The sequence below is a fragment of the Pseudonaja textilis genome, chromosome 10 (genome assembly GCF_049901715.1).
Source record: "Pseudonaja textilis isolate UNSWEBS1 chromosome 10, rPseTex1.2, whole genome shotgun sequence".
NCBI lineage: Eukaryota > Metazoa > Chordata > Lepidosauria > Squamata > Elapidae > Pseudonaja > Pseudonaja textilis.
The window spans coordinates 14,041,832-14,064,462 of NC_141999.1; the positions used below are offsets into that span (position 1 = coordinate 14,041,832).

Genomic DNA, 22,631 nt, shown 5'->3' on the forward strand with positions numbered 1-22,631 from the left:
TTTTAGTTCCGTTCCTTTGTTCCTTCTGTGTGAAGGGTAATAGGGTTGCTTTCCCCTTCTAAGGTGAACGTAAATACCAAGTTCTGCCTAAAATTAGAGGGTGCAGTAAAGCTTACCTGGCAGATGATATTTTTCACACAGAGCTTTCTCTGCAAAATGATTGCCTGCTCCGTTTGACTTTAATGACATCTTTGAAATTGGGGGTTGAGAGGGAGAGACTCTCTGTTAAATCAATAAATGCATATCTTCAGTTAAGTCTGTTGTCTGAGACGTTGTCAGTTATGATTATTATTGTGGGCTGTCAATAATAAGGGAGGGGAGGGGGCAAGGTGCTTTAATAATCCAGCCAAATTGCCCAAGATTGCTTATTTACACTGGGACCCCATTCGGAGAATCAGAATAGCTAGTTGCAAACATTCCCAGGGAAACGGTAAGTGGCTGACCTACCTGATGGAGTCTGGCTTGTTTGTGCAGTCATAAAGCCAGATGCTGGTACATATTATCAAAGAGAAATTCGAAAGAGGAGATAACAGCTTGGTTAATGTCCCTTGAAATCACTGCTTGGCTTAAAGTCCCCAGTACAGAGAAGCAACGATGTTCATGGTTTCACTGTTTTCACAGACATCCCCCTCGGTGCTCAGTTTTACATCCATCTGACTTTTTATTCTTCGCAATACAATGGATGTTAGAAAAAAAATGTATACCAAGGGCTGATGACTCTGCCTGTCCATTGACAGGATAATCCTTCTAAAATCAAACATCTTTGAACCAGATTTGATGATGTTCAAGAACCTAGTAAAAGATTGAGATTCAGAATTGAACAGATCTGGTTTGGAGCTGGGAGGGGGTGGGAAGAGAATGGGGGAAGGAAGGAAGGAAGGAAGGAAGGAAGGAAGGAAGGAAAGGACTTGAAAGATCAATATATAAGAGAGGCAACTGGGCAGAAATGCTGAATGCTGCCAATTGCTCCATTCAAAGCCCACAACAGTTTGGATGCAGCCTGCTCTGAATTTCTCAGTGCACAAATACACAGCTCAAGGGATGAACAGAAATACAGAGATGCAATATAGCAGCTGGTTGTACAGAAGAAAATAGTGATGACCCCAGTGGCCATGTCCAGTAAAGGAGGTTGGAAAAATTCCCAAAGCTACATTTGGCGTGCTTTTGCAATCCATATTTTATTTAAAAGCTCTTTTAATTAAACATACATAAACAAATAAATAAGGAAGTTAGCATGCCGGAAAGAAAATAGAATAGAGCAGAACAGAATTAGAATAGAATAGAATAGAATAGAATAGAATAGAATAGAATAGAACAGTTCTTTATTGGCCAAGTGTGATTGGACACACAAGGAATTTCTCCAGTGCATAAGCTTATTTCTAGCATTGTATTTTATATAAATAATAATGCACAATCTTTAGGGCTGACTTCCATAATATTAACCAATTGAAGTTCTTTGCCTGTAGCTTCTGAGAATAGTAAATAAAGGGGAGGGGAAAAAAAAACTAGCTTCAGTGTAATCTGGAAGGATTAAAACCGCTCTGTAGCACACACTTTCCTAGTTCCTTCTTGTAGGACTCAAAACCTTTTTAAAATGTTGAATAGAGATGAAGCATAAAATATAGATACTTCAGGATCTAATATACATGCCTCATTTAATTAAAAGCTCCAAGGTCTACCAATTTGGGGAGAAATATTTTGCTGTTGCTCATGTCTTGGTGGTCTACCAATTATTTAAGCATGCCTTTTGACCATAACACTACATCATGCTATTCATCATCATGGTAGATCATCCAATGGGAATAGCAGGACCGGAGATTGAGCATTAGAAATATATTATTTTTCAGCTACTGAAAAGATCCGTTATCTTCCCTCTCAATCTTCCATAGCTTCTCTTTTGCTTTCAGTTAGTAGGTGGGTTGCCTTGGTCTATGCAAAATGGAATTAAGCAGGTCCCATAAAATATACATGAGCAAGAATTGCCTGCAGATCCACCAGACATATATTTGTCTTGAGTGCTAATTTGCGGAGGATAGAGGGGTTTCTATCTGGCGTAATCAGCCCAAAGTGCTCAGGATTATGCAAACACATTCAGGTAATGGAATGGCGTGATTTTTTTCCCCTTTGGCTATTAACATTTCTGTTCTCAACCTGTTCCTTCTAATTTGATGTGAAAGTTCCATTCTTCACTTCAGGATGAGTATCGCGAAGTTGATGTGTTATAGTTCTTAGAGTGTTAAGAGAGATCAGAAAGGCCTTGACATTTCTGAGCATTGATGTTCACAAGATTTTCTTGGGCAAATTCTTGTCTTAAGAACAACTTGAGCAGGAGAAGGAACTTGGAGGGAAAAAAACTTTTTGGGTCAAAAAGAGAGCTGATGTTTTTTTTTTCTTAGGGCCTTGTTAGGAACAATGGATGAAGGAAGAAAACCGTGATTAAAAAATACACCTTCTGGTTTCCTAAATGCAGCCGATGTTATCTTTTCTCATGTTCTTGCAAGCATACATTTTAGATGTATTTTGGTGACTTTTTTTGAAATTTATTGAGATGGAAACATCTAGAGCAGTGTGGGGGCCTAGTGCAGGGGTCCCCAAACCCTGGTCCATGGCCTGTTAGGAACTGGCCCATGCAGGCAAGCCAGTGAAGCTTCATCTGCACATGCACAGGATCTAGGTTGCATGTGAAACCATCCCCATTCCCCCCTCCCCCTCCCCCAGTTCATGGAAAAATTATCTTCCACGCAATTGGTCCCTGGTACCAGAAAGATTGGGGACTGCTGGGCTCTTGGGTGAAGAAACTGGGCTCCCACTTGGAAGGTTGAGAGCTCAATTCTAGGGAGTGGCAGATGTTTCTCTCCTAGGGAACCTGCTGTGAACTCCATGTGGCATTGGGAAGGGCATCTGGCCAGTAAACGCTCAGCTTCTTCCAGTTGCCCTGACTCTAGGCTGAATTAAGAGTTTATAAAGTGGTAGAAAAAGTTGTTTTACTGAGATGGAAACAAAGTTTTTTCTTTTCTTGCGATCTATTCTCTTACAATTTCCTAGCATTGTCTTCGCTATCTGAAGAAACCCTACAGGAGCTATTCTGTCATGGTAACCACCCGTAGGATATAGTTGAAATTGTATGAAGTCAGGGAGACTCCTAATTCCCGGAAGACGATCTGTGTTCGGTTACCTTTTAAAAAAGGGAGTCCAAGAATATCATAGCTCACCATGAAAATTTCACCAACATATTCACCATTTGTGGGGATGGAACCTGAAATATTGATAGAAAAGAATTTCTGTAACTCTGGCTTGAACTGTGGAATCCTTGGTGCTTGCTGAGCCTGGTGCTTTTCTTGCAGACATTTCATTACCAAACTAGGTAACATCATCAGTGCTGAACCTGATGATGTTATCTACCATAGTTTAATAATAAAATGTCTGTAAGAAAACAATCAAGCTCAGAGAGTACCAGGGATCCCTACCTGAAATATTATTAGAGGACCTGGAGTCATTGTTAAGACGGACAGTTATACAAACTGATTGATTAATTAAATAAATAGGTTATTTTGAATGAAACTGAATGAGAATAATAGGGGAAACTCCCCTCATCCAAATGTAATTGTTTGGCGCAGCCCTAAGGTAAATAAATAGTAAAAAAAAAAAGCTCAAAGATCTTCAAGCCGTTCTTCTCACTGTTTTTTTATCAGTTTATTTCCCATAAATGTTTACAGTTTAAACATGCTCTCTTTGAAGTAAGTTCTATTGATTTTGATTGAATTAATTTTCAAGTAAGACCACTATAAGGTTACAGCCTTCTTTTAATTTCCAATTTATGAACCACTTATATTTTGAGTACAAGCATGGGGATTATGCTACTCTTTCCCTAGAGAAGTCTAAGTTATTTTCTCTTCTTTTTTTCAGCTGAAGAGATGCCATTGAATTTTTGATGGTTAATGTTGCTTTTATATGTTTAGCATATAGCTTTGCTCGCCTGGCTGAGTTCCAATTTTGTTTTTCATATGCTGATGTATGATTACTCGTATTATTTTTATATGAACATCACCTTCAGGAGGCATTCCAAACATGTATTAAATAAACCAATGATCCATGCATAGTTTAAAAATGATCTTTTTGTTCAGGGGATCTCAAGAGGTCCAGTAAGAGAAACGGAGGGGTGAACAAGCCATCTGTTTAGAGGATGCAAAGTTTCCTATTATACCCTAAGCAATGCCTGGGCTCCACTTGATTTAATGATATGAAAAGAAAATTGCCATAGAGTTTCTGCTAGGTTGAAATGGCAGAATACGCCTGATATTCCATTGCAATAATCATAATGCCCCGAGCACATTACCATAAGAGCTAAATTCCAAAGTAATACACAAAGAGATCGTACCTGGAAAAGAAGCAAACTAAAAATACAAGTAGTCTTTAACTCGCAACAGTTTGTTTAGCGATTGGTCAAAGTTGCAATGGCACTAAAAAAAAGTGACTTATGAGCATTTTTCACGCTTGTGACCGTTGCACCATCCCCATGGGTCACTTGATTTACATTTGAATGCTTGACAACAGGTTCATATTTATAAGGGTTGCCGTGTCCAAGGATCATGTACAGTTACTACTGGTTCTGTGGTCATGGCTTGGTGAGCATGGCAAGGGGAAGGTTACTGCAAAATCCCCATTCCCTCCCCACCACACTAACCTGCTTTCCAGCTCTGTTCTCCTGTGTAGGGCAACCAAAGAAGACCCAGCCGATCAGCTGGGACTCGGGAGGCCGGAGAATAGATGGGAGCTGGGCCGGTCAGAGGTGGTATTTTCAGGTTCTCTGAACTACTCAAAATTTCCGCTATCGATTCTCCAGAACTGGTCAGAACCTGCTGAATTACCACGTCTGATCATGTGACCATCTTTTGTGACCCTCTGACAAGCAAATTCAATGGAGAAGTCAGATTCACTTAATAACCATCTTGCTAATTTAACAACTGCAGTGATTCCCTGAACAAATGTGGCAGGAAAAGTCATAAAATGGGCTGAAAGCTCACTTAAGAAATTTCTTGCTTAGCAACATCAATTCTGGGCTCGATTGGGGTCATAGGTCCAGGACTACCTGTATGTGTGAATTCAGGAAAGTTGTGTGCAACAATGTTATGCTTTGCATGGAACTGGGTGGATGGATGCAGTTTGCAAGATGGTGTAATTCCCAAATTGTGACTTTAGGTGGCTAACTAGGATTGAAAGCGCAAAGCAAAAATATTGAAATAAACATAAAAACACAGAAACACAGTATGAATGAGGACACGTTGCAATGTGACGATTTCCTCAACAATCTTCTTTAAAAAAAGGAATGGTGAAAATCATCCAGCAGAGTTTGACTTAGTGCTGGTTTCTTAAGGAGGGGATGGATCTTTGCCTCTTTAAGAACGATCTGATTAGATGGCTGAAGCTTCTGCCCCGAAAAAATCTAATTGGAGAGCATGATTCTTGGCTATGGACGTTTTTTTTGTTGGATGTCTTTAAGGAAAACAAAGAAAGTCCAGTTGCCTTTTGAAAAACCACCTTTGGGATGAAAATTCAATGGTATATTAAAGCTATACCTCTCATGGGAGGCATCACAGAAAAGTATGTGCAATTTTACTTATTTTTTGAAGACATTAAAGACAATGGAATGGAAAATTGAATGCACATGTTTTTTTTAGAGAGTCATCAGTGCTAAATTGATATGCATATCTTTCTGTATCTAAAACTTTGTAAAATGTGTGGTTGAAGACATGACAGTAGCTAAATGTGAAAAAAGTGTTATATGCTCAGTTCTGTACAATGAAGTTGAAAATCCACTCTCCTTGGCTACACTTGATTTTTGTGCCTGCTTTTTTATGTTTTTAAAAATCTTTATTGTTTTTAAATGAAAATTTTTGTATTGTTTTGCTGTTTTTATATTGCTTTTAATTGCTTGTGTGGCTCAGAATCATATATTTGAGATGGGTGGCTATATAAATTGATATAATGCATAACTTGAACACAGCAAACACATTTCCAAAATTCATATTCTGTCTATTCATGAAAAATATGAAAAAGGCATAGATTTGGAAGCTTGGATTCAAGACTAGTAAATAGCCCTCACTTTGGTGAACTGGGATGCAATTTTGAATATCCCTAGGATTGGCTTAAGGATCTTTCCGTGATGTTGCTTAAGGCTGCATAAACAGAGGGATAGAATCAAGATCATGTGAAGTGTTAATACCACTTTATAATGCCTTGGTAAGGTCACACTTGGAATACTGCATCCATTTTTGGTCGCCACAATGTAAAAAAAGATGTTGAGACTGTAGAAAGAGTGCAGAGAAGAGCAACCAAGATGATTAGGGGACTGGACTGGAGGCTAAAACATATGAAGAACAGTTGCAGTAACTGGGATTATCTAGTCTAGTGAAGAGAAGGACTAGGGGAGACATGATAGCAGGGTTCCAATATCCCAGGGGCTGCCACAAAGAAGAGGGAGTCTATTCTACAAAGCACCTGAGGGCAGGACAAGAGGTAATGGATGGAAACTAATCAAGGAGAGAAGCAACCTAGAACTAAGGAAAGTTTTCCTGACAATTAGAACAATTAATCTATGATACAACTTGCCTCCAGAAATTGTAAATGCTCCAAACACTGGAAGTTTTTAAAAAGAGGTTGGATAACCATTTGTCTGAAGTGATATAGGGTTTCCTGCCTGAGCAGGGGGTCAGACTAGAAGGTCTCCAAGGTGTTATTCTATTCTATATTGGATGTTCCCAGTTTTAGTTTCATTTGATGTGCCTTCATTGCTTGTGATTTTAGGAACAAGAAATGTGTTCTGATTAATTCTCTCTCTCTCTCTCTCTCTCTCTCTCTCTCTCTTTCTTTTTTTCTTTCTTCCATCTACTCATTCAAGTCCCTGGAGGCATAGCTTCAGAATCCCTCACATTCACTCCTCTGGAGGACATGATTTTTCTGAAATGGGAGGAGCCGGTGGAACCCAATGGTCTCATAACACAATATGAGGTATGCCGTAAGATCATTTTGGAGAAATGGATATTGTGCCTTATCTCGCTTATCCTTCTGCCAAAGTCAGAAAAAGAAGGTTCTTGTTAATGCATTAATTGACATTTTCTATGAGGATGAACAATAGCCTGGAAGTATAAGTGAATTCTTGCTTAGAGATGTCACATGCATATGCTGTAACAATGGTGATCTCGGGAGAGACACTCTATTCTAAATGAAAGGTAAGAGAGAATGCCAGTTTTAATAAGATGCTACTACTTTGGGTGCATATACATATCATTCATTCCAGTTAAGTAAAGTACAGACTGACCTTGGCTGATCTTATAAAGCTAAGTCAAGTTGGACGTGGTCACTACATGAATGGCCAATTGACGGAAAATCCCAGGGAAGTTGAAGAAAGATATTGGAGGAAGTCAACGGCAAAGTACTTTTGTATTGTGGCCCAGAAGACTCCCTAGACATATTTACACAGCATCAGACGTCAAGCTTGAATGGAATTTACATTATTAAAAAATGTCTGCATATTAGGGCACCAGTTTAGTTAAATATTTTATTTTGTGTTAATGAGTAGACAAACAAAATATTGCAGGCCCCTTTCTCTTGTTCTTTTATCAAGCTGTCTTTCTGAAGAATTGTGAACCAATTTGTGATCAGAACAATGCTTCATAAGTTTTCTTTTCACCAGTTGTCATTGCTCACTTGAGCCTATTACAACAACAACAACAACAGTAGTTGTAGTTCCCATGTACCTGAAGGATGTCAGTCTGGGCAGTCTTTAAATGGGAGGAGCCAATAATGATGAGTCTTTCCTGAATGTTGAATTCCAGAAATGTCAGGCGCTGTTCTGACCAAGGCTTATTGAGACACTAACAAACACATGTTTAGTCCCAAAACCCCTTTTTTCTTTATTTCAATGGCTGTGAATTTTATTCATTCACAGATCATGAGTCTCCAACAGTTTGTAAATAGTCCCATGGAAGTCTGCCAAAGCCATCCAGGATAAGTCTGATAAGCACGCACCTTTATCTTCCTTGAAATGCTGCCAACGACTAAATTTCCAATTAGTTATACAAGGCCAAATGGAGCAGAAATTCAACACAGAGCTTCAGGTTTCAAACCGACCAATACTAATAGAGTTGCTTCCTGCAAAGGTTCTGCTCCTCCTTTATGTCTTATGGGAGGGCCAATCACCTCCAAGCCTTACTCCCAAGTCTCTCCTTTTTTCTTAACTGTTCTTGCCTTCTGGCAGCTCTGCGCATGTGCGCACTGGGAACAGGCTTCCCTTGTTCCTCTGCCTTGCTGATGTCAAATTCTGGAGGCTCTGGAGTCGGTACATAATTCTCAGATGGCCCTGGTCCCATCTCTGTATCAGGTGCAGGACCCTCGTCCGAGTCCTCCACAGAATCCTGGACTGGCCCATTTTCCTCTCCACTGTCTGACTCTGCTGCCGTCTCCCAGGCTGCCAGCGAACCACAACAGGTGCAAAAGATTTAGGTCTACATATGAAGGTTCAATTAAACTGATTTATTGCTAAAATAATAAATCCTATGCACAGGAATGATTTCAACTAATAGTTGGCTCCTAGTTAAGAGTTAGGTTAAGGGTCAATGGCACTCAAGGGAGGTTGGACTTAATTCTCTTGTGGGAACTTAGGAATTCTAGGCCTTTTCATACCAGCCCCAGATTCTGCCGTTCCTTCTCATAAAAGGGACCCCTTAAGCAGTAATGCCAGGTAAAGGCCTAGGAAGGTGGGCAGAAACTGACTTTCAGTTTCAAAGATTTGCACAGTGATTGGGGTGGGATTTGTCTGTCAGACAAGCACCGCAATAATTGATTGGCTTTTCTGTTATTCTCAGCCAGGCGCCGAACGGAGACTCTTTTCTTTTCTTTGCTTCATTATTGCTGTCAGATAGTTTTTGAATAGGCCTGTCTCTGCGTGTGTTTTGGCGTCTCCCAAACGCAGCCAGGCAAAACCTCCCTTCCCTCATTTGACTTTTTATCCCATGCCTTTGCCCACTCTGGCATCAACAAAAATTATTGGAGCGCAGAAACTGCCGACTGAGAAAGCTTGATGCTTATCTGAATAGTCCTTCCCTGCTAGGCTGAAGGCTGCCTCTCCGAGAACTGACATAGGCTCTATTGTAATTCAGGAAGCTGTTCTCCCCCCCACTTTCTTACTTTAATAGTCTTGAAGATTAAGGGCAACTTTATAGTTCCTTCCAAGTCTATTGTCTCGGCAGAATGCAAGCTGTTTTCCCGGCTGTATCCAAAAGTTCTCTCCATCTCTTGCTGTGATGATCAGTTCGCTTGGCCAAGAGCCACTCTGGATCCCGTGCAGATTCTTGCCTTTGATGGAATATTTCTCTTTACCAAATAATACTCTGCCCTCTGCCCATAGAAAACCAACAGCAGGAAGAAGAATGCTAGGTTAATTTTGCCCTGGTCTTGCTCATTTTCTGTGTGCAAAGTGTCAGGGCTCTGGCAGTTACCACCATTTAAATCATGAGTCCCTAGCCGGACTTCCAAAACTTAAAGAAGATTTATTAGGAGTAAACATGCCATCACTGCCTGGGGTATAGCCGATTCTGAGACACATCATTCATTGTCATCCTTGACCCTGGTTTCCCCCCCACACACCCCCTGGGTGTATCGTAATTCATATTCTCCAATGGGACACATCCATAGCCAAGAGTCATCAATCATGCTCTCCAGTTAGAATTTTGCACGGCAGAAACTTCGGTCACCTAGAAACTATCTTTGAAAACATTTATGGAATGCAAGCTGACCACTGTTCTCCCCCACTTTCTGTTGGCAATTCTAAAAATACCATAGAAATATTTTATGAGTTGACACAAAGATTTTTTTAAAAAAAATGTTCATACATTATTGCAATATCTGGTCCTTGTTGAAGCAACTTCTTGGAATATATAGTTTATATAAGGGGGAGGCTATATAAATTCAACAAGCAAATCTTAAAGCATATCCCTTTATCCTAGATCAGCTACCAGAGCATTGAATCCTTTGACCCAGCAGTCAATGTGCCTGGCCCACGGCGCACCGTCTCCAAGCTCCGAAATGAAACTTACCATGTTTTCTCCAACCTTCATCCTGGGACGACCTACCTTTTTTCAGTAAGAGCACGAACTGGCAAGGGCTTTGGTCAAACTGCTCTGACTGAGATCACCACCAACATCTCAGGTAGGTTGGGAGGAGAGAAATGCATCCGTTTTGTGCAACATGTTGGTCTGGTTCTGAATTGAGGAGAGTTTGGGTGCCTGATTTCTCTACTTTGCAGATGGTTGCTTTGGATTGTTCTTTATTTTCTCTTATAAATGGATGGTGATTTTCTGCTGAAAAACAAAACCCGTTTTTGAGAGCAGCTTTATTTTATAGTTCTACAACAGCTTCTGAAATAGAGGAAATTAACTCCATCATTTTTTCTTCCCCTTGCAGATGCACTTGGATTAATTCATTTGCACTTTCTGCTTTGCTTCTCAATTTTGGCTGTCCTTTTTTTTTTTTTTGCCCCTTCCTTATATCCCTTCCTTTTTGTTCTTTGGAGTAAAAGAGAAATCTTTAAATCGAGCTTGACTCCTGTTGGCTTCATGAGTGCATCCATGCAGACATGCATTGGGGTTCTTGGCAACGGTACAAAAAGTGGCTTGTCTCCCTCTAGTATTTTTTATTTTTCAATTTCCCAGTCTAATCTAGTTAAAGGGAAATTATTTTTAAAAATTGAGAAGAAATTTGTTATCAGGATGCTAGTATTTTGACGTGTTCTTGTAATACTGGTGCCTCACTATATGATACTTGGCATTCTAGTAAGGACTGTGTTGAAAAAAATTGAAATATTTTGACACTATATGCTCTATACAAGGGTTTCCCAACATTGGCAACTTTTAAGGCATGTGGACTTCAACTCCCAGAATCCCCAGACAACATGACCGGCTGGGGAATTCTGGGAGTTGAAGTCCACATATCTTAAAGTTGCCATGGTTTGGAAATACATTATGAGCATATTAATGTTGCATGCAAAAAAAAAAAAAAAAGCTACAGATGTGATATAATTCCTGTGTTTTGGCTCATTTTGCTCAGGGTTGAGATCCTGAGCAGTTTCACTGTGAGTTCTGACCATTGTTAAATGTTAACTGTTTAGGCTCCAATCTGGAGCGCGCTGAAATTCCACCCACCAAATGGCTCCATGTAGTCCTCTCAGATGCCCATCTAAGCCAACACCCAAAGCCTCTTCCTCATTTTTACTGCTCTTAATACCTTTCCGAGTAACTAAAATAGTTTCAGATAGCTCTTCCTCTCTCGGATGCCATTTACACTTACTCTGATTGCAGTTAAACAATGCATTTCAGCACTGAGATGTGAAAGAGCGGGTTGAGAGGTGGAAGAGAAATTCATTATCTCTTCTAGCTTGTTATTTTTCCGTGTTCAGCTTTATCCCTGTCGGAATGAATTTTCAAAGTGAGACCAGCACACAGAAGACTCTTCTCTAGAAATAAGGAAGCAGGGGATGGGTTGGGGGACAGACTTAAAACCGTGTGTGGAAGAGAGGGGTGGGCTTCAAAAATTTTAGAAACCAGTTCTCTGCCCAGGTTGCTGGGTCAGCGTGACCTAGCTGGCCTCCTGCACCACAGCAGGAGGCCTGTTTTTTGCCCTCCCTGTGCTCCAGAGGCTTTCCTCAAGCCTCCAGGAGGGTGAAAACAGTCTCCCTGGGCTCTGGAGGCCAGAAATGGGCCCATTTCTGACCTTCTGGAACTTTCAGGAGGCCTATTTTTCACCCTTGCCAGGCTCCGTAGGCTTCCCTTGAGCCTCCAGGAGGGCGAAATCAGCCTCCCTGGGCTCCGGAGGCTCTCTAGAGCCTTGGGAAGCCCGTTTTCACCTTCCCCAAACCTCCTTGTGGGCCCTGTACCTACTTGGGATCCAAAATGGGCCACATGAGGACTCCTGGGAGGGGTGGGGTAGGGTGGGCAGGGTGGGGCCAACCAGAGGTGGGATTTGCCAATTTGGTGAACCGTCCATAAAATTAGCTAGGAGGAGGGCATATCGGAGCAGCCCCTGACAGGGAGTCAAGAGGACGAATGTTGGCTTGATCCTAGGCAGCGTCGTAGGAAGAAATGTGAGCTGAAACGTAGGAATCGTGGGAGGGTCAGAGAGTGAGCTGAGTCATTGAGACACACCCCACAGGGGATAAAAGTGGGTGTGTTTTCTCCAGAAACTTTGTACGGGACAAAGTTTACTTCTCTTCCAGGTTTCGTTGTGACTGTTTTTTGTGGTCTGCTTTGGAATCCTCAGTGAGTAGTTTTTCTTGTTATCTTTTCGGACTTGGCAGGCAGAGTGTGCTGGACTGCCAAGGACATTATCAGTATAAAGGATTAACTCTGTAAAGTCCGAGTCAGCTTGCCTGCCTGTGTTTGTGTGAGTTTGTTCTCTTTCATCTTTTTTGGAAAGAAGAAAGGCGAGACATAACACTCGGGTGTTGCTTTTAACATTAATCTCTGTGATATGGATGTGGTCCTTTTTGACAACTCTTTCAAATCTGGTCCCTCTGAAAACGGTAGTGAAATTCTTTCATGTCTCCTGTTAAGTTGAGTTTGCTCCCCAGCCTCTCCGGGCCCACCAGATTCACTAGCAGTCTCGTGGAATTGATATTCTGGATTTCACACTGCAGTGTCGAGCAGATGTTTCGGCATTCGAATTTGGTGTGTTTTGCTTGGGCTGATGGGGTCACCCTTTATCCCACTATGCAGATCTCCTTAAACTTGTCTCTTCCTAAAATAGATTCTCCATGCTCCAAAACTCCTGCTTTTTCTTAGATAACCTGCTGTCTGAATTCAAATGGAAAACAGTATACACCCTGCTGGATAATTTACTTGCATAATTTACTTGCATTTACCCTGTTGGATAATTTGCTTGCATGGCGGTCCAAAAGCTGTCTTGTTTACACTACAGAGTTTTCAGTGCTGGAACATACTTCTGAACTCAGTGGAGCGGTTTTTGATAGGATCTATGAGCAAGGGGGATCTGGGAGAGGATAAACCGAACACTGCCATTTCTGGGTCTTGCTAGAAAGAGTCTTAAAGAAATGATGATTATATGCATGGGTGGGAAACAGGGGTGGGATTCCAATTTTGTAACCACCGGTTCTGGGGTGTGGCTAGGTGGGCATGGTCATGTGACTGGGTGGGTGTGGCTTTTTTGTGGCAGTACAGCCCCCTCCCCCATTTTGGGGCCTTTTGGGCCTCAGAAGGCTTCCCTGGGGCTCAGGAAGAAAAAAAACGGAGCCTGGAGGGGTCGTGCAGCACACATGCTCCGTTTTGGGCAGAGGTGGGATTCAAATAATTTAACAACCGGTTCTCTGCCCTAATTATTTCTTCCAACAACCAGTTTGCCAAACTGCTCAGAAAATTAACAACCGGTTCTACCGAAGTGGTGCGAACTGGCTGAATCCCATCACTGGTGGGAAGTCTTGTCTCGAGGTGCCATAGGTCAGGTGGCTTTGCTGCGCAAAGGAAGTCTGTGGAGATTCTCAGTCATCCAGGTCATGGTTGTCCCAAAGGTGCTTTTTCAGGAGGCAAGTGGACTTTCTTGAAATCCTTCCATTTCCCACTATCCAATTAGAGCTGAAGAAGCTTCTTGGATGAGAAGTGAAACGTCTTCAAAAGCAAAAAAAGAAGAAAGGGATGGGACAACTTGCTGCAGCAAACTCACTGTGGCCAACTCATCACAGCCAACTTGCAGTGGGCAAACTCACCACGGCCAACTCGCTGCAAGACAACTTATTGTAGGACAATTTAACAATTCTATTTAATTATTTAAAATAAATTTAAAAAATACTTGTAAGTTTTACCATTCACATTTCATTCTGTCCCTCCTTTTTCATCCTTTCTTTAATGATTCTATTTCGCCATTTCGTTGATATTAGTGTAACTCTTGTCCCGCAGTGAGTTGTTCTGTGGCGAGGTGGCCATGGTGAGATGGCTGTAGTGAATTGGCTGTGGTAGGTTGTTCATGCTGAGCTGGCTGTGACGAATTGTCATAGAGTTGTTCCATTTTATGACCTTTCTTGCCACAGTTAGAATAGAATAGAATAGAATAGAATAGAATAGAATAGAATACTTTATTGGCCAAATGTGATTGGAAACTCAAGAAATTTGTCTTGGTGCAAATACTCTCAGTGTACATAAAAAATACATTCATCAAGTGTCAAGAATCATAAGGTACCAACACTTAATAATAATTATAGCAATCAAATCATACTAGGAAACAATCAATAAAAATCGTTAGGATACAAGCAACAAGGTTACAGTCATACAGTCATAAGTGGGAGGAGATGGATGAAAGGAAGGATGGGAGGATTAATAGTAATAGATTTAGTAAATAGTAATAGACCTAGTAAATAGTTTACAGTGTTGAGGGACTTATTTGTTTAGCAGAGTTTTTCGGGGGGAAATTGTCCTTGTGTCTAGTTGTTCTCAATAGCAGTGCTCTATAGCGTCGTTTTGAGGGAAGGAGTTGAAACAGTTTATGTCCGGGATGTGAGGGGTCTGTAAATATTTTCACATCCCTCTTTTTGATTCGTGCAGTATAAAGGTCCTTGATGGAAGACAGATTGGTAGTAATTGTTTTTAAGTGAATCACTGCAGTTGTTACGTCCTTAACATAGGTATTAAGTGGATCTGGCTTCCTCATTGACTTTGCTTGTCAGAAGGTCCCAAATGGGGATCATATGACCCCGGGATACTGTAACTGTCCTAAACACATGCCAGTTGCCAAGCATCTGCCTTTTGATCACGTGACCACGGGGATGCTGCAATGGTCATAAGTGTGGAAAACGATCATAAGTCACTTTTTTCAGTGCCATTGTTACTTTGGTCATTAAATGAATGATTGTACGCGGAGGACTTTCTGTACTGCATATTCAGATGTCTCCTGGGAGAAAGGGGGCTGTGAACTGAGGAAAGCCCGTATCTCACGGGAAGAAGCAAAGCTGAGATAATTTAGACCGGTATTGCAGAAATAAGATTTCCTCCCACTTCCCCTCCCCACAAAGTCCCATATCATGGGAGGAATTACAGGAAAGAAACAAAACAGATTGCCTCACCAAGGCACAAAACTAGGATTAATTGGGCTTTATTAACAAGCCATATACTACTTAGGGTTGTCAGCTATTAACCATAGCTGAATGGGCTGCAATGTTTCTTAATGGGGAGCAGAGGAATTGCGAGGCAGCAGGAGGTGGGCCGGAGCGATTTCTTATTAATCAGGGCCTGCAGGCTCTTTAGAAAGAGAGTGGAAGGGCAGAGGATGTTTGTCAATGAATTGTTTTGCTCCCTCTCCATGGAAGGACAGCCCTGGGTCAAAAACACAGGTAGTCCGACTGGTCACTTGGCATCCATTCAAAGTTTTGAGGGACTTAACTACGGGCAACTTTTGACTCGGATTCAAAGGGATAATAGGCCCCCTCTGTGATCCTGTAGTTGAATTTAGGTGCTTGGCAACATGGCCGCTTACAGTGTTCCACAGTCATATGACTGTGTTTTATGACAATTTTCCTGAAAACCAGCATTTACTCCCAGTTTCAGCAAAATTGCCCTAGAATGAACTTAACAACCACTTACATTCACTTAAAAGAATGTGGTGGCTATTCAAAAACTCTGCATTTACTTAATGATCACCACAAAAAAAATCCCTAAAACTGGTTATTTACAACCTTACAGCTTATGTTTGTAATGGTAGGCTTCATTTTGTTCATATGGAATAGAATAGAATTCTTTATTGGCCATGTGTGATTGGACACACAAGGATTTTGTTTTGGTACAAAGTGTCCATAAAAAGAAAAAGAAATACATTCGTCAAGAATCATAGGTATAGCACTTAAAAGAAGTCAAAGGGCACAAATCATACTAGGAACCATAATAAGCGATCAAATCAAATCATATTAGTAAACAATCAATAAAAAGTCATAAGGATACAAGCAACAAAGTTACATTCATGCTGTCATAAGTGGGAGGAGATGGGTGGAAGGAAGGATGAGAAGATGAATAGTAATAGTAATGTAGACTTAGTAAATAGTTTGACAGTGTTAAGGGAATTATTTGTTTAACAGAGTGATGGCGTTCAGGAAAAACTGCCCTTATGTCTAGTTGTTCTGGTGTGCAGTGCTCCATAGCATCGTTTAGAGGGATCCGTAAATATTTTCACAGCCCTCTTTTTGACTCGAGCATTATACAAGTCCTCGATTGAAGGTAGGTTGGTAGTAATTGTTTTTTCTGCAGTTCCAATTATCCTTTGAAGTCTGTGTCTGTCTTGTTGGGTTGCGGAACCAAACCAGACAGTTATAGAGGCGCAGATGACAGACTCAATCATTCCTCTGTAGAACTGTACCAGAAGCTCCTTGGGCTGCTTGAGCTTTCTGAGTTAGTGAACTATGTTGAGCATTACCTGTCGTCCAACTAAGGGAATATCTACACTAGAATTTGCTGGTGTCAGGTGCAAGGAACCAAAGCAACACCCTGAATTGATTAGAGTAGCTTCTTTATTGCTGCTTGCCTATTTACAAGAATCTTGCCAGACTGGCTACATTCTCTTGGGGACAACCAGATAAGAGTTTAAGGGATTTGGGGGAGGTCTGTGTCACGTCTTGCTTTGCAAGGTCTCTAAGCTTGCCAGTCTCTTCACTTCTCCATCCACTCTAGCTGGAGATTCCACCACTTGGCTTCCTTTTCCCTATGGTGAATGCTGTTGATGATGGATGGCCTGCCCTTGTAGACAAAAACGCCATGGCTATCAAGCACTGGGGAAATCAGGCCCTTCAAATGAGTATAAAAGATGTACTGCAAGATTAAGCTCTCTACAAGAATCTGACCAACTAACTGTCAAGGAAAATGAGCGGGAGATTAAGAAAGACATTCAAGGTGGGCTGGACTTAGATCTGTTGTGGCATGCAGAGATCTGTGGCTTATGATGCAATTGTACTCTTGTTTGGGCTCAGCCTGGTCATCTCCTACAATGGCCAGGAGACTGAAGATTTGGGTACCTTCCAGCCATTGAGCCACGGTGGTGTTGATGGCCCTCAAAGCAGACTTTCTCATTCAACTTTTGAATGGGAGCATTTCATCGCAAAACGTTGAGAAATGGAAAAAAACAAGGACAAGACTAGATTCAGATTCAGAAATTGAGGGGAGCGTAAATTGAGGTCAGCTCATCTCCAAATGTGAAGCAGGTACGTTTCTCCTGCATCTTGTTCATCTTATTAGTATAGAATGTTGTTCCTGGACATGTTTTCCATTTGTCCTACTCTGTCAAAAGCAGGTCTAATTAATGTGTCCTTTATCTTTCTTTCCTTTTCTTCCCTTGCATTGGAAGAGAGGGCCATGCAGTAACAGCTGCTTCTGGAATAATCAGCATAATGCAATGCACATTTAAAAAAAAAAACACAGTAGTTTCTCTTGCTCTGAGCTAAGGACATGAGCCTGTGACCATTAATAAAAGCAAGAGATGGAACCATAGGGAAAATGTTCCATTTATATGCACCATGCACTCTTCCCCCTTTTCCCTTAAACAACCCCTCAGAGATTAACAGTTACATATCCAAAAAAGGAATTACTTCATTTCCTACAGATGCAGCATATAGTACAGTTTTGGAATAGGGCACTACTGTACTGAAGTTTTGGAGAGCACTTGGCCTAATGCAAATCAGGCAGAATCTCCGTTGAATTGCCACATCCAAATAGGCAATTTTTGATGTAGGAAACCAGTCCAACTGACCAATTTGAACTGGTTTGGAAAATCGATCTAGTGGAGTGGTTGAATCTAATGCAATCTGGATTTCAGAAACGGCTGTTAGAAACAACACAGAAGCTTCTGAATTGTCCATATCTGTTTGGAATTATCAGATTTTACTGTGTTTTTTTTTAAACCTTAGTTCAGTGAAGAAAGGTGGGGTAGATGGAGAAGTTTGATTGGATCTCAGTCAAATTCTTGCACAATCCTAAGCGAGCGGATATTGGCCTGGTGAAGTTTGGAAACAAATAGTAGCGCCTTTGCAATTATTTATGTGCCACTTATTAGAACCTGTCTGATTGTACAGTTCATTTTGATTTTGAGAAAGGTCACATTTGGGCAATTTCACTGAATCTCTATTGAATTCACCTATTGCATTGAATCGCTATTGTACAGTATTGTGTACTTCTCACAACTTAGCTGTTGTTTTTTTAAATACAGCACTTCTGTATAGGCGTTTCAATTTCCTTCAAAGCTCCTTAGATATACAGAACGGTTTTGCTACTGGCAGGAGCATCTGGCTTGATCTGCAGGCTTGTCTCCTTGTGATGCTTTTTATTCTCTGATGTAAAGATGGGAAAAAGAAGTAGCTACAAAGCCCTCTCCTTTTTTCTATTTCTTTTTTAAAAAACCTTTCTCTCATAAGTATTTTGAATGGGATTTAATGCAGAAGTGGATTGGGAGTGACCTTTAGGGTCACATGCAGCCATCAGCTTAATTTCAAATTGATTTCTCAGAATGTGTGCAACTCAAGGTTTGCCTGCCTGCCTGCCTTGCTGATTGGAGGAGACTAAAAAGTTGGGGTTTGATGTTTCTGTGGGAATAGGTGCAAGTAGTTCTCAACTTATGAACAATCACTTAGCTTCCCTTTGAAATTATGAGGATGTTGGGAAAGATGATTTAGGACCAGTCATTGCACTTATGACTGTCATAGTATCCCTTGCAATCACAGGATCAAAATTTGGGTGCTTGGCATCCAGTGTGCATTTATGACAGTTGTGCTATCCAGGGCTCATCGGATCACCATTTGTGCCCTTCACAGTTTACTTCTGACAAACAGAGTCAATGGAGGAAATTGGATTTGCTTAATGACCACAACCAAAAAGGTCACAAAATCAAGAGCGGCTCACTTAATGATCATTCCGCTCAGTGATGCAAGTCTCTAATCCTAGTTGTAGGTCAAGGACTTCCTGTAAGTGTACTACGTAACTCAGCCATACCCAGTAACAGGCTCCTGGGAGCAGGCTCCCCTTGTTCCTCTGCCTCGCTGCTGCCAGACTCCGGAGGCTCCAGAGGCAGATGGTCCTGGCCCCATCTCTGCATCGGATGCAGGACCCTCATCTGAGTCCTCTCCAGACTCTCAGACTGGTCCCCGTTCTTCCCCACTGTCCGATTCCACTGCCGTCTGCACAGGCTGCCAGCGAACCACAGCAGCCAGGATGGTGGGAGTGGAAGCTAGAAGCCAGGAGACTGTGACTTCTAGTTCTGCCTTAGGCATGAAAGCTGGCTAGATAACTTTGCACCAATCACCATGAGATAGTGAGTTCTAGTCCTGCTCTCAGGTCCCCTTCTGGGATGCTGCCCTTCCGATGGAGCGGGGAGGAGGAGGCTATCAGGGTTGCATTCTCAGCACACTTTCGATTTTGATGTAACCGCATGGGAGTTACAGAGCGGGATAATCTTGAAGACAGATGGACTTTCTCCCAGCTGATTCTAGCTTGACAAACAAGGTCGCTGCATCCTGGGAATGAACTGCTATCAAGCATACAACTCAGAGGTCTCAAAACACCTATGGGGCATTGCATTGGCTACCAGTGGACTGGTGAAGGATGGGGTTTGAATTGGGAAGACTAGCTTAAAGCATAGTGCGGGGACTCCACCATTCCACCTGACTTCTCTGCAATCACTTTCTCTCAGTAAAAGTTCTTTTTGATAACTACTTGTTTCAAGAGTCATGCTTTCCTGAGGGATTAGCTGAGGCCAGTCCTTACATCCGCTTCAGGCATGAGAGCTGGCTGGGTAATGTTGGGCCAATTACTTTCTCTCAGCCCAACTCCCTTCACAGGATTGTTGTTTTGGGGAAAATAGGAAGAGGATAGATAGCATTGTGTTGGTCACTGCCTTGAGTTATTTACAAAACCAAAATAATAAAAAGGTACAAAGGTACAAATGATTACAATAATGAAAACAGCGGCAGTACCTGGAGACAGCAGAAGAGAAGAGAACAAACTGGAGAAGATCACAAAATTCAAAGACCCGCAAATAGAAATAGAATGGTTGTGGCAAAACAAAGCAAAGCGAGCACTAATGGTAATGGGTGCAACCAGTGGTGGGATTCAAAAATTTTTGCTACCAGTTCTGTGGGCAAGGCTTGGTGGGCAAGGCAGGGGAAAGATATGCAAACTCTCCGTTCCTTTCCCACTCCTGGGGGAAGGTTACTGCAAAATCCCCATTCCTTCCCCACCCCACTAACCTGCTTTCCAGCTCCGTTCTCCTGTGCAGGGCAACCAAAGAAGACCCAGCCAATCAGCTGGGACTCAGGAGGCAGAGAATAGATGGGGGCGGGGCCAGTCAGAGGTGGGATTTGCCGGTTCTCCGAACTACTCAGAATTTCTGCTACTGGTTCTCTAGTGGTGATCAGAACCTGCTGAATACCACCTCTGGTGTTGCCAGTGTTAGAATGTTTTAACTGTTCCAATGAGTTATAAAGAGATGAGAGGATCAGCAGCGTGGTGGAGGGACTTAATTACAGTGAAGGGTGCACCATGGAACCTCTGGAGGTTGGGAACAGATCAACCTGGATAAAAATTCTACCTATGTCGTTCTAAAGGTTGATTCTATCTTGATGGCACAAAATAGACTTGTATGCAGAAACATCCAGCTTTCGTGGCAGGCCTTGGTGACCGTCCCTTAGTGGGCGTGGCAGTGGAAAGATACTGCAAAATCCCCGTTCCCTCCCCACTCCCGGGGGAAAGATATACTGCAAAATCCCCATTCCCTCCCAACCCCACTAACCTGCTTTCCAGCTCTGTTCTCCTATGCAGGGCAACCAAAGAAGACCCAGCTGGGACTCAATGGGAGGCAGCGAATAGATGGGGGCGGAGCCAGTCAGAAGTGGTATTTGCCGGTTCTCCGAAGTACTCAAAATTTCTACAACCGGTTCTCCAGAACCGGTCAGAACCTGCTGAATACCACCTCTGGTGCAATCCCCAAAGAATTACAACACCCTTTGAGCACTATGAGCAGTGACAAAATCACCTTTACTTGGAACAACTTACATTCTGTGACCATACTTTTAATACCAATCAAACGTCCGCCTCTGTCTATCCCAGGTCCTTGGGAAGGAATCGATGGGTGGATTAAAAACCTGAAATCCTGTCTGAACATTTGGCTGACTGTGTGACCAACCACAGTCCATAACTACAGTTGCATATAGGTTGCCATTTCTCATGATCATGATAATGATACTTGCTGTTATGACTAGTACTGCTTATTACAACTGTAACTTACAATTGGTGTCCATTATATATGCTAAAAAAAATTCAAGAGGGTGGCTGCAGTGATGTGCTTGAAGCTCTACAATGTACCTGGAAAATGAGTGAAATGTAGCCCCGTTTGATTGTTGCCTTTTGCTTTGTTTCAGCACCTAGTTTTGATTATGGTGACATACCTTCACCACTGGAAGAGTCGGATAGCACCATCACTGTTCTCCTGCGACCAGCACAGGGCAGAGGTGCCCCAATCAGGTAGTGATAAATGAATGATGATCGAATTTCATATTTTTAACAACGCAATTGTTATTTATTTCACAATATTTAAAGCCCATGCCATTCCTAGCAGGTCGGGGGAGAGGTGCGGAGGAGTTGTTAATAAAGTCAAAGGAAACAAAAGGGAAAGCTCTGTACACAAAATAATTTCATTATAAAGAGTCAACAATAACAGGGGCCCTTTAAACTAAACTAATAACTGAATGCATGCTGGAATAAAAATTGCTTTGAAATATTAGCGAGGTTGGCTTGGCAAGTCATAAATATTTGAAATGCATGATTCTCTGAGTCCTAAGAAAAGGTATTATGGAATGCAACACACAGTATGGATATAGTTTTGAAAGGAATGTAAAAATGTAAAAAAAAACCCCACATTATATTAGGGAGAGTTGTTTACAAAACTCTGCACTGAGAAACATAGCAGAAAAAAAGTCTCTTTAGTTGAAAGAAATGTGGAGCATTTCAATACAGACTTCTGTAGTTTGACAAATGGAGCCTGACATATTTGCTGAAATAAGAAACAGAGACTAACCAAAATTGACAGGTTGGCCTATCTGTATAGGACAGCCAGTCATATGCAATGGATCATGAATTTTGTTTGAATTTTGAAATAAGGCTATTTCCTTTTATCAAGTGGATGCATTGCATTCCACTGCCTCCTCTTTTCTTTTCCCCCTCTTATCTCTCTCCCCTTTCTAAAAATGCTAACTGCAAGGTTATGCTTATCCTGCAAGGCTGAAACACCCCTTTTTATTGAGATTCTTCACCAATAACTTATAGGAAAGGGATTCATTGGGGAAAGCGGTGGAGATTAAATATATAATACTCTTGATACAGATAGTCGTTGACTTAACGAACACAGTTTGGAAGAGAATTTCTGTTGCTGAGCAAGTGGTTGTTAAGCAAGTTGCAGCCAATTTTACAACCTTTGCTTTGCCACAGTTGTTAAACAAATTATTGCAGTTGTTGAGAGAATCCAACTTCTCACACTTGACTTGCTTGTCAGAAAGCAGCTGGGAAGGTTGCAAATGTGATCACATGACCCTGGGATGGTGCAACCAT

At 41.7% G+C, this 22,631-nt stretch overlaps 1 protein-coding gene across 5 annotated transcripts in view; it reads left to right on the forward strand.

The window, feature by feature from the left end:
• PTPRU (protein tyrosine phosphatase receptor type U) overlaps positions 1-22,631 on the forward strand; it is a 385,271-nt gene that overhangs the window by 248,351 nt on the left and 114,289 nt on the right. For all 5 annotated transcript variants that reach the window (XM_087939817.1, XM_087939815.1, XM_087939816.1 and 2 more), the window contains exons 9-11: positions 6,899-7,008; positions 10,005-10,206; positions 21,446-21,548. In XM_087939817.1, coding sequence (XP_087795943.1) covers positions 6,899-7,008; positions 10,005-10,206; positions 21,446-21,548 — 415 coding nt within the window. The remainder of the gene's footprint in view (positions 1-6,898; positions 7,009-10,004; positions 10,207-21,445; positions 21,549-22,631) is intronic.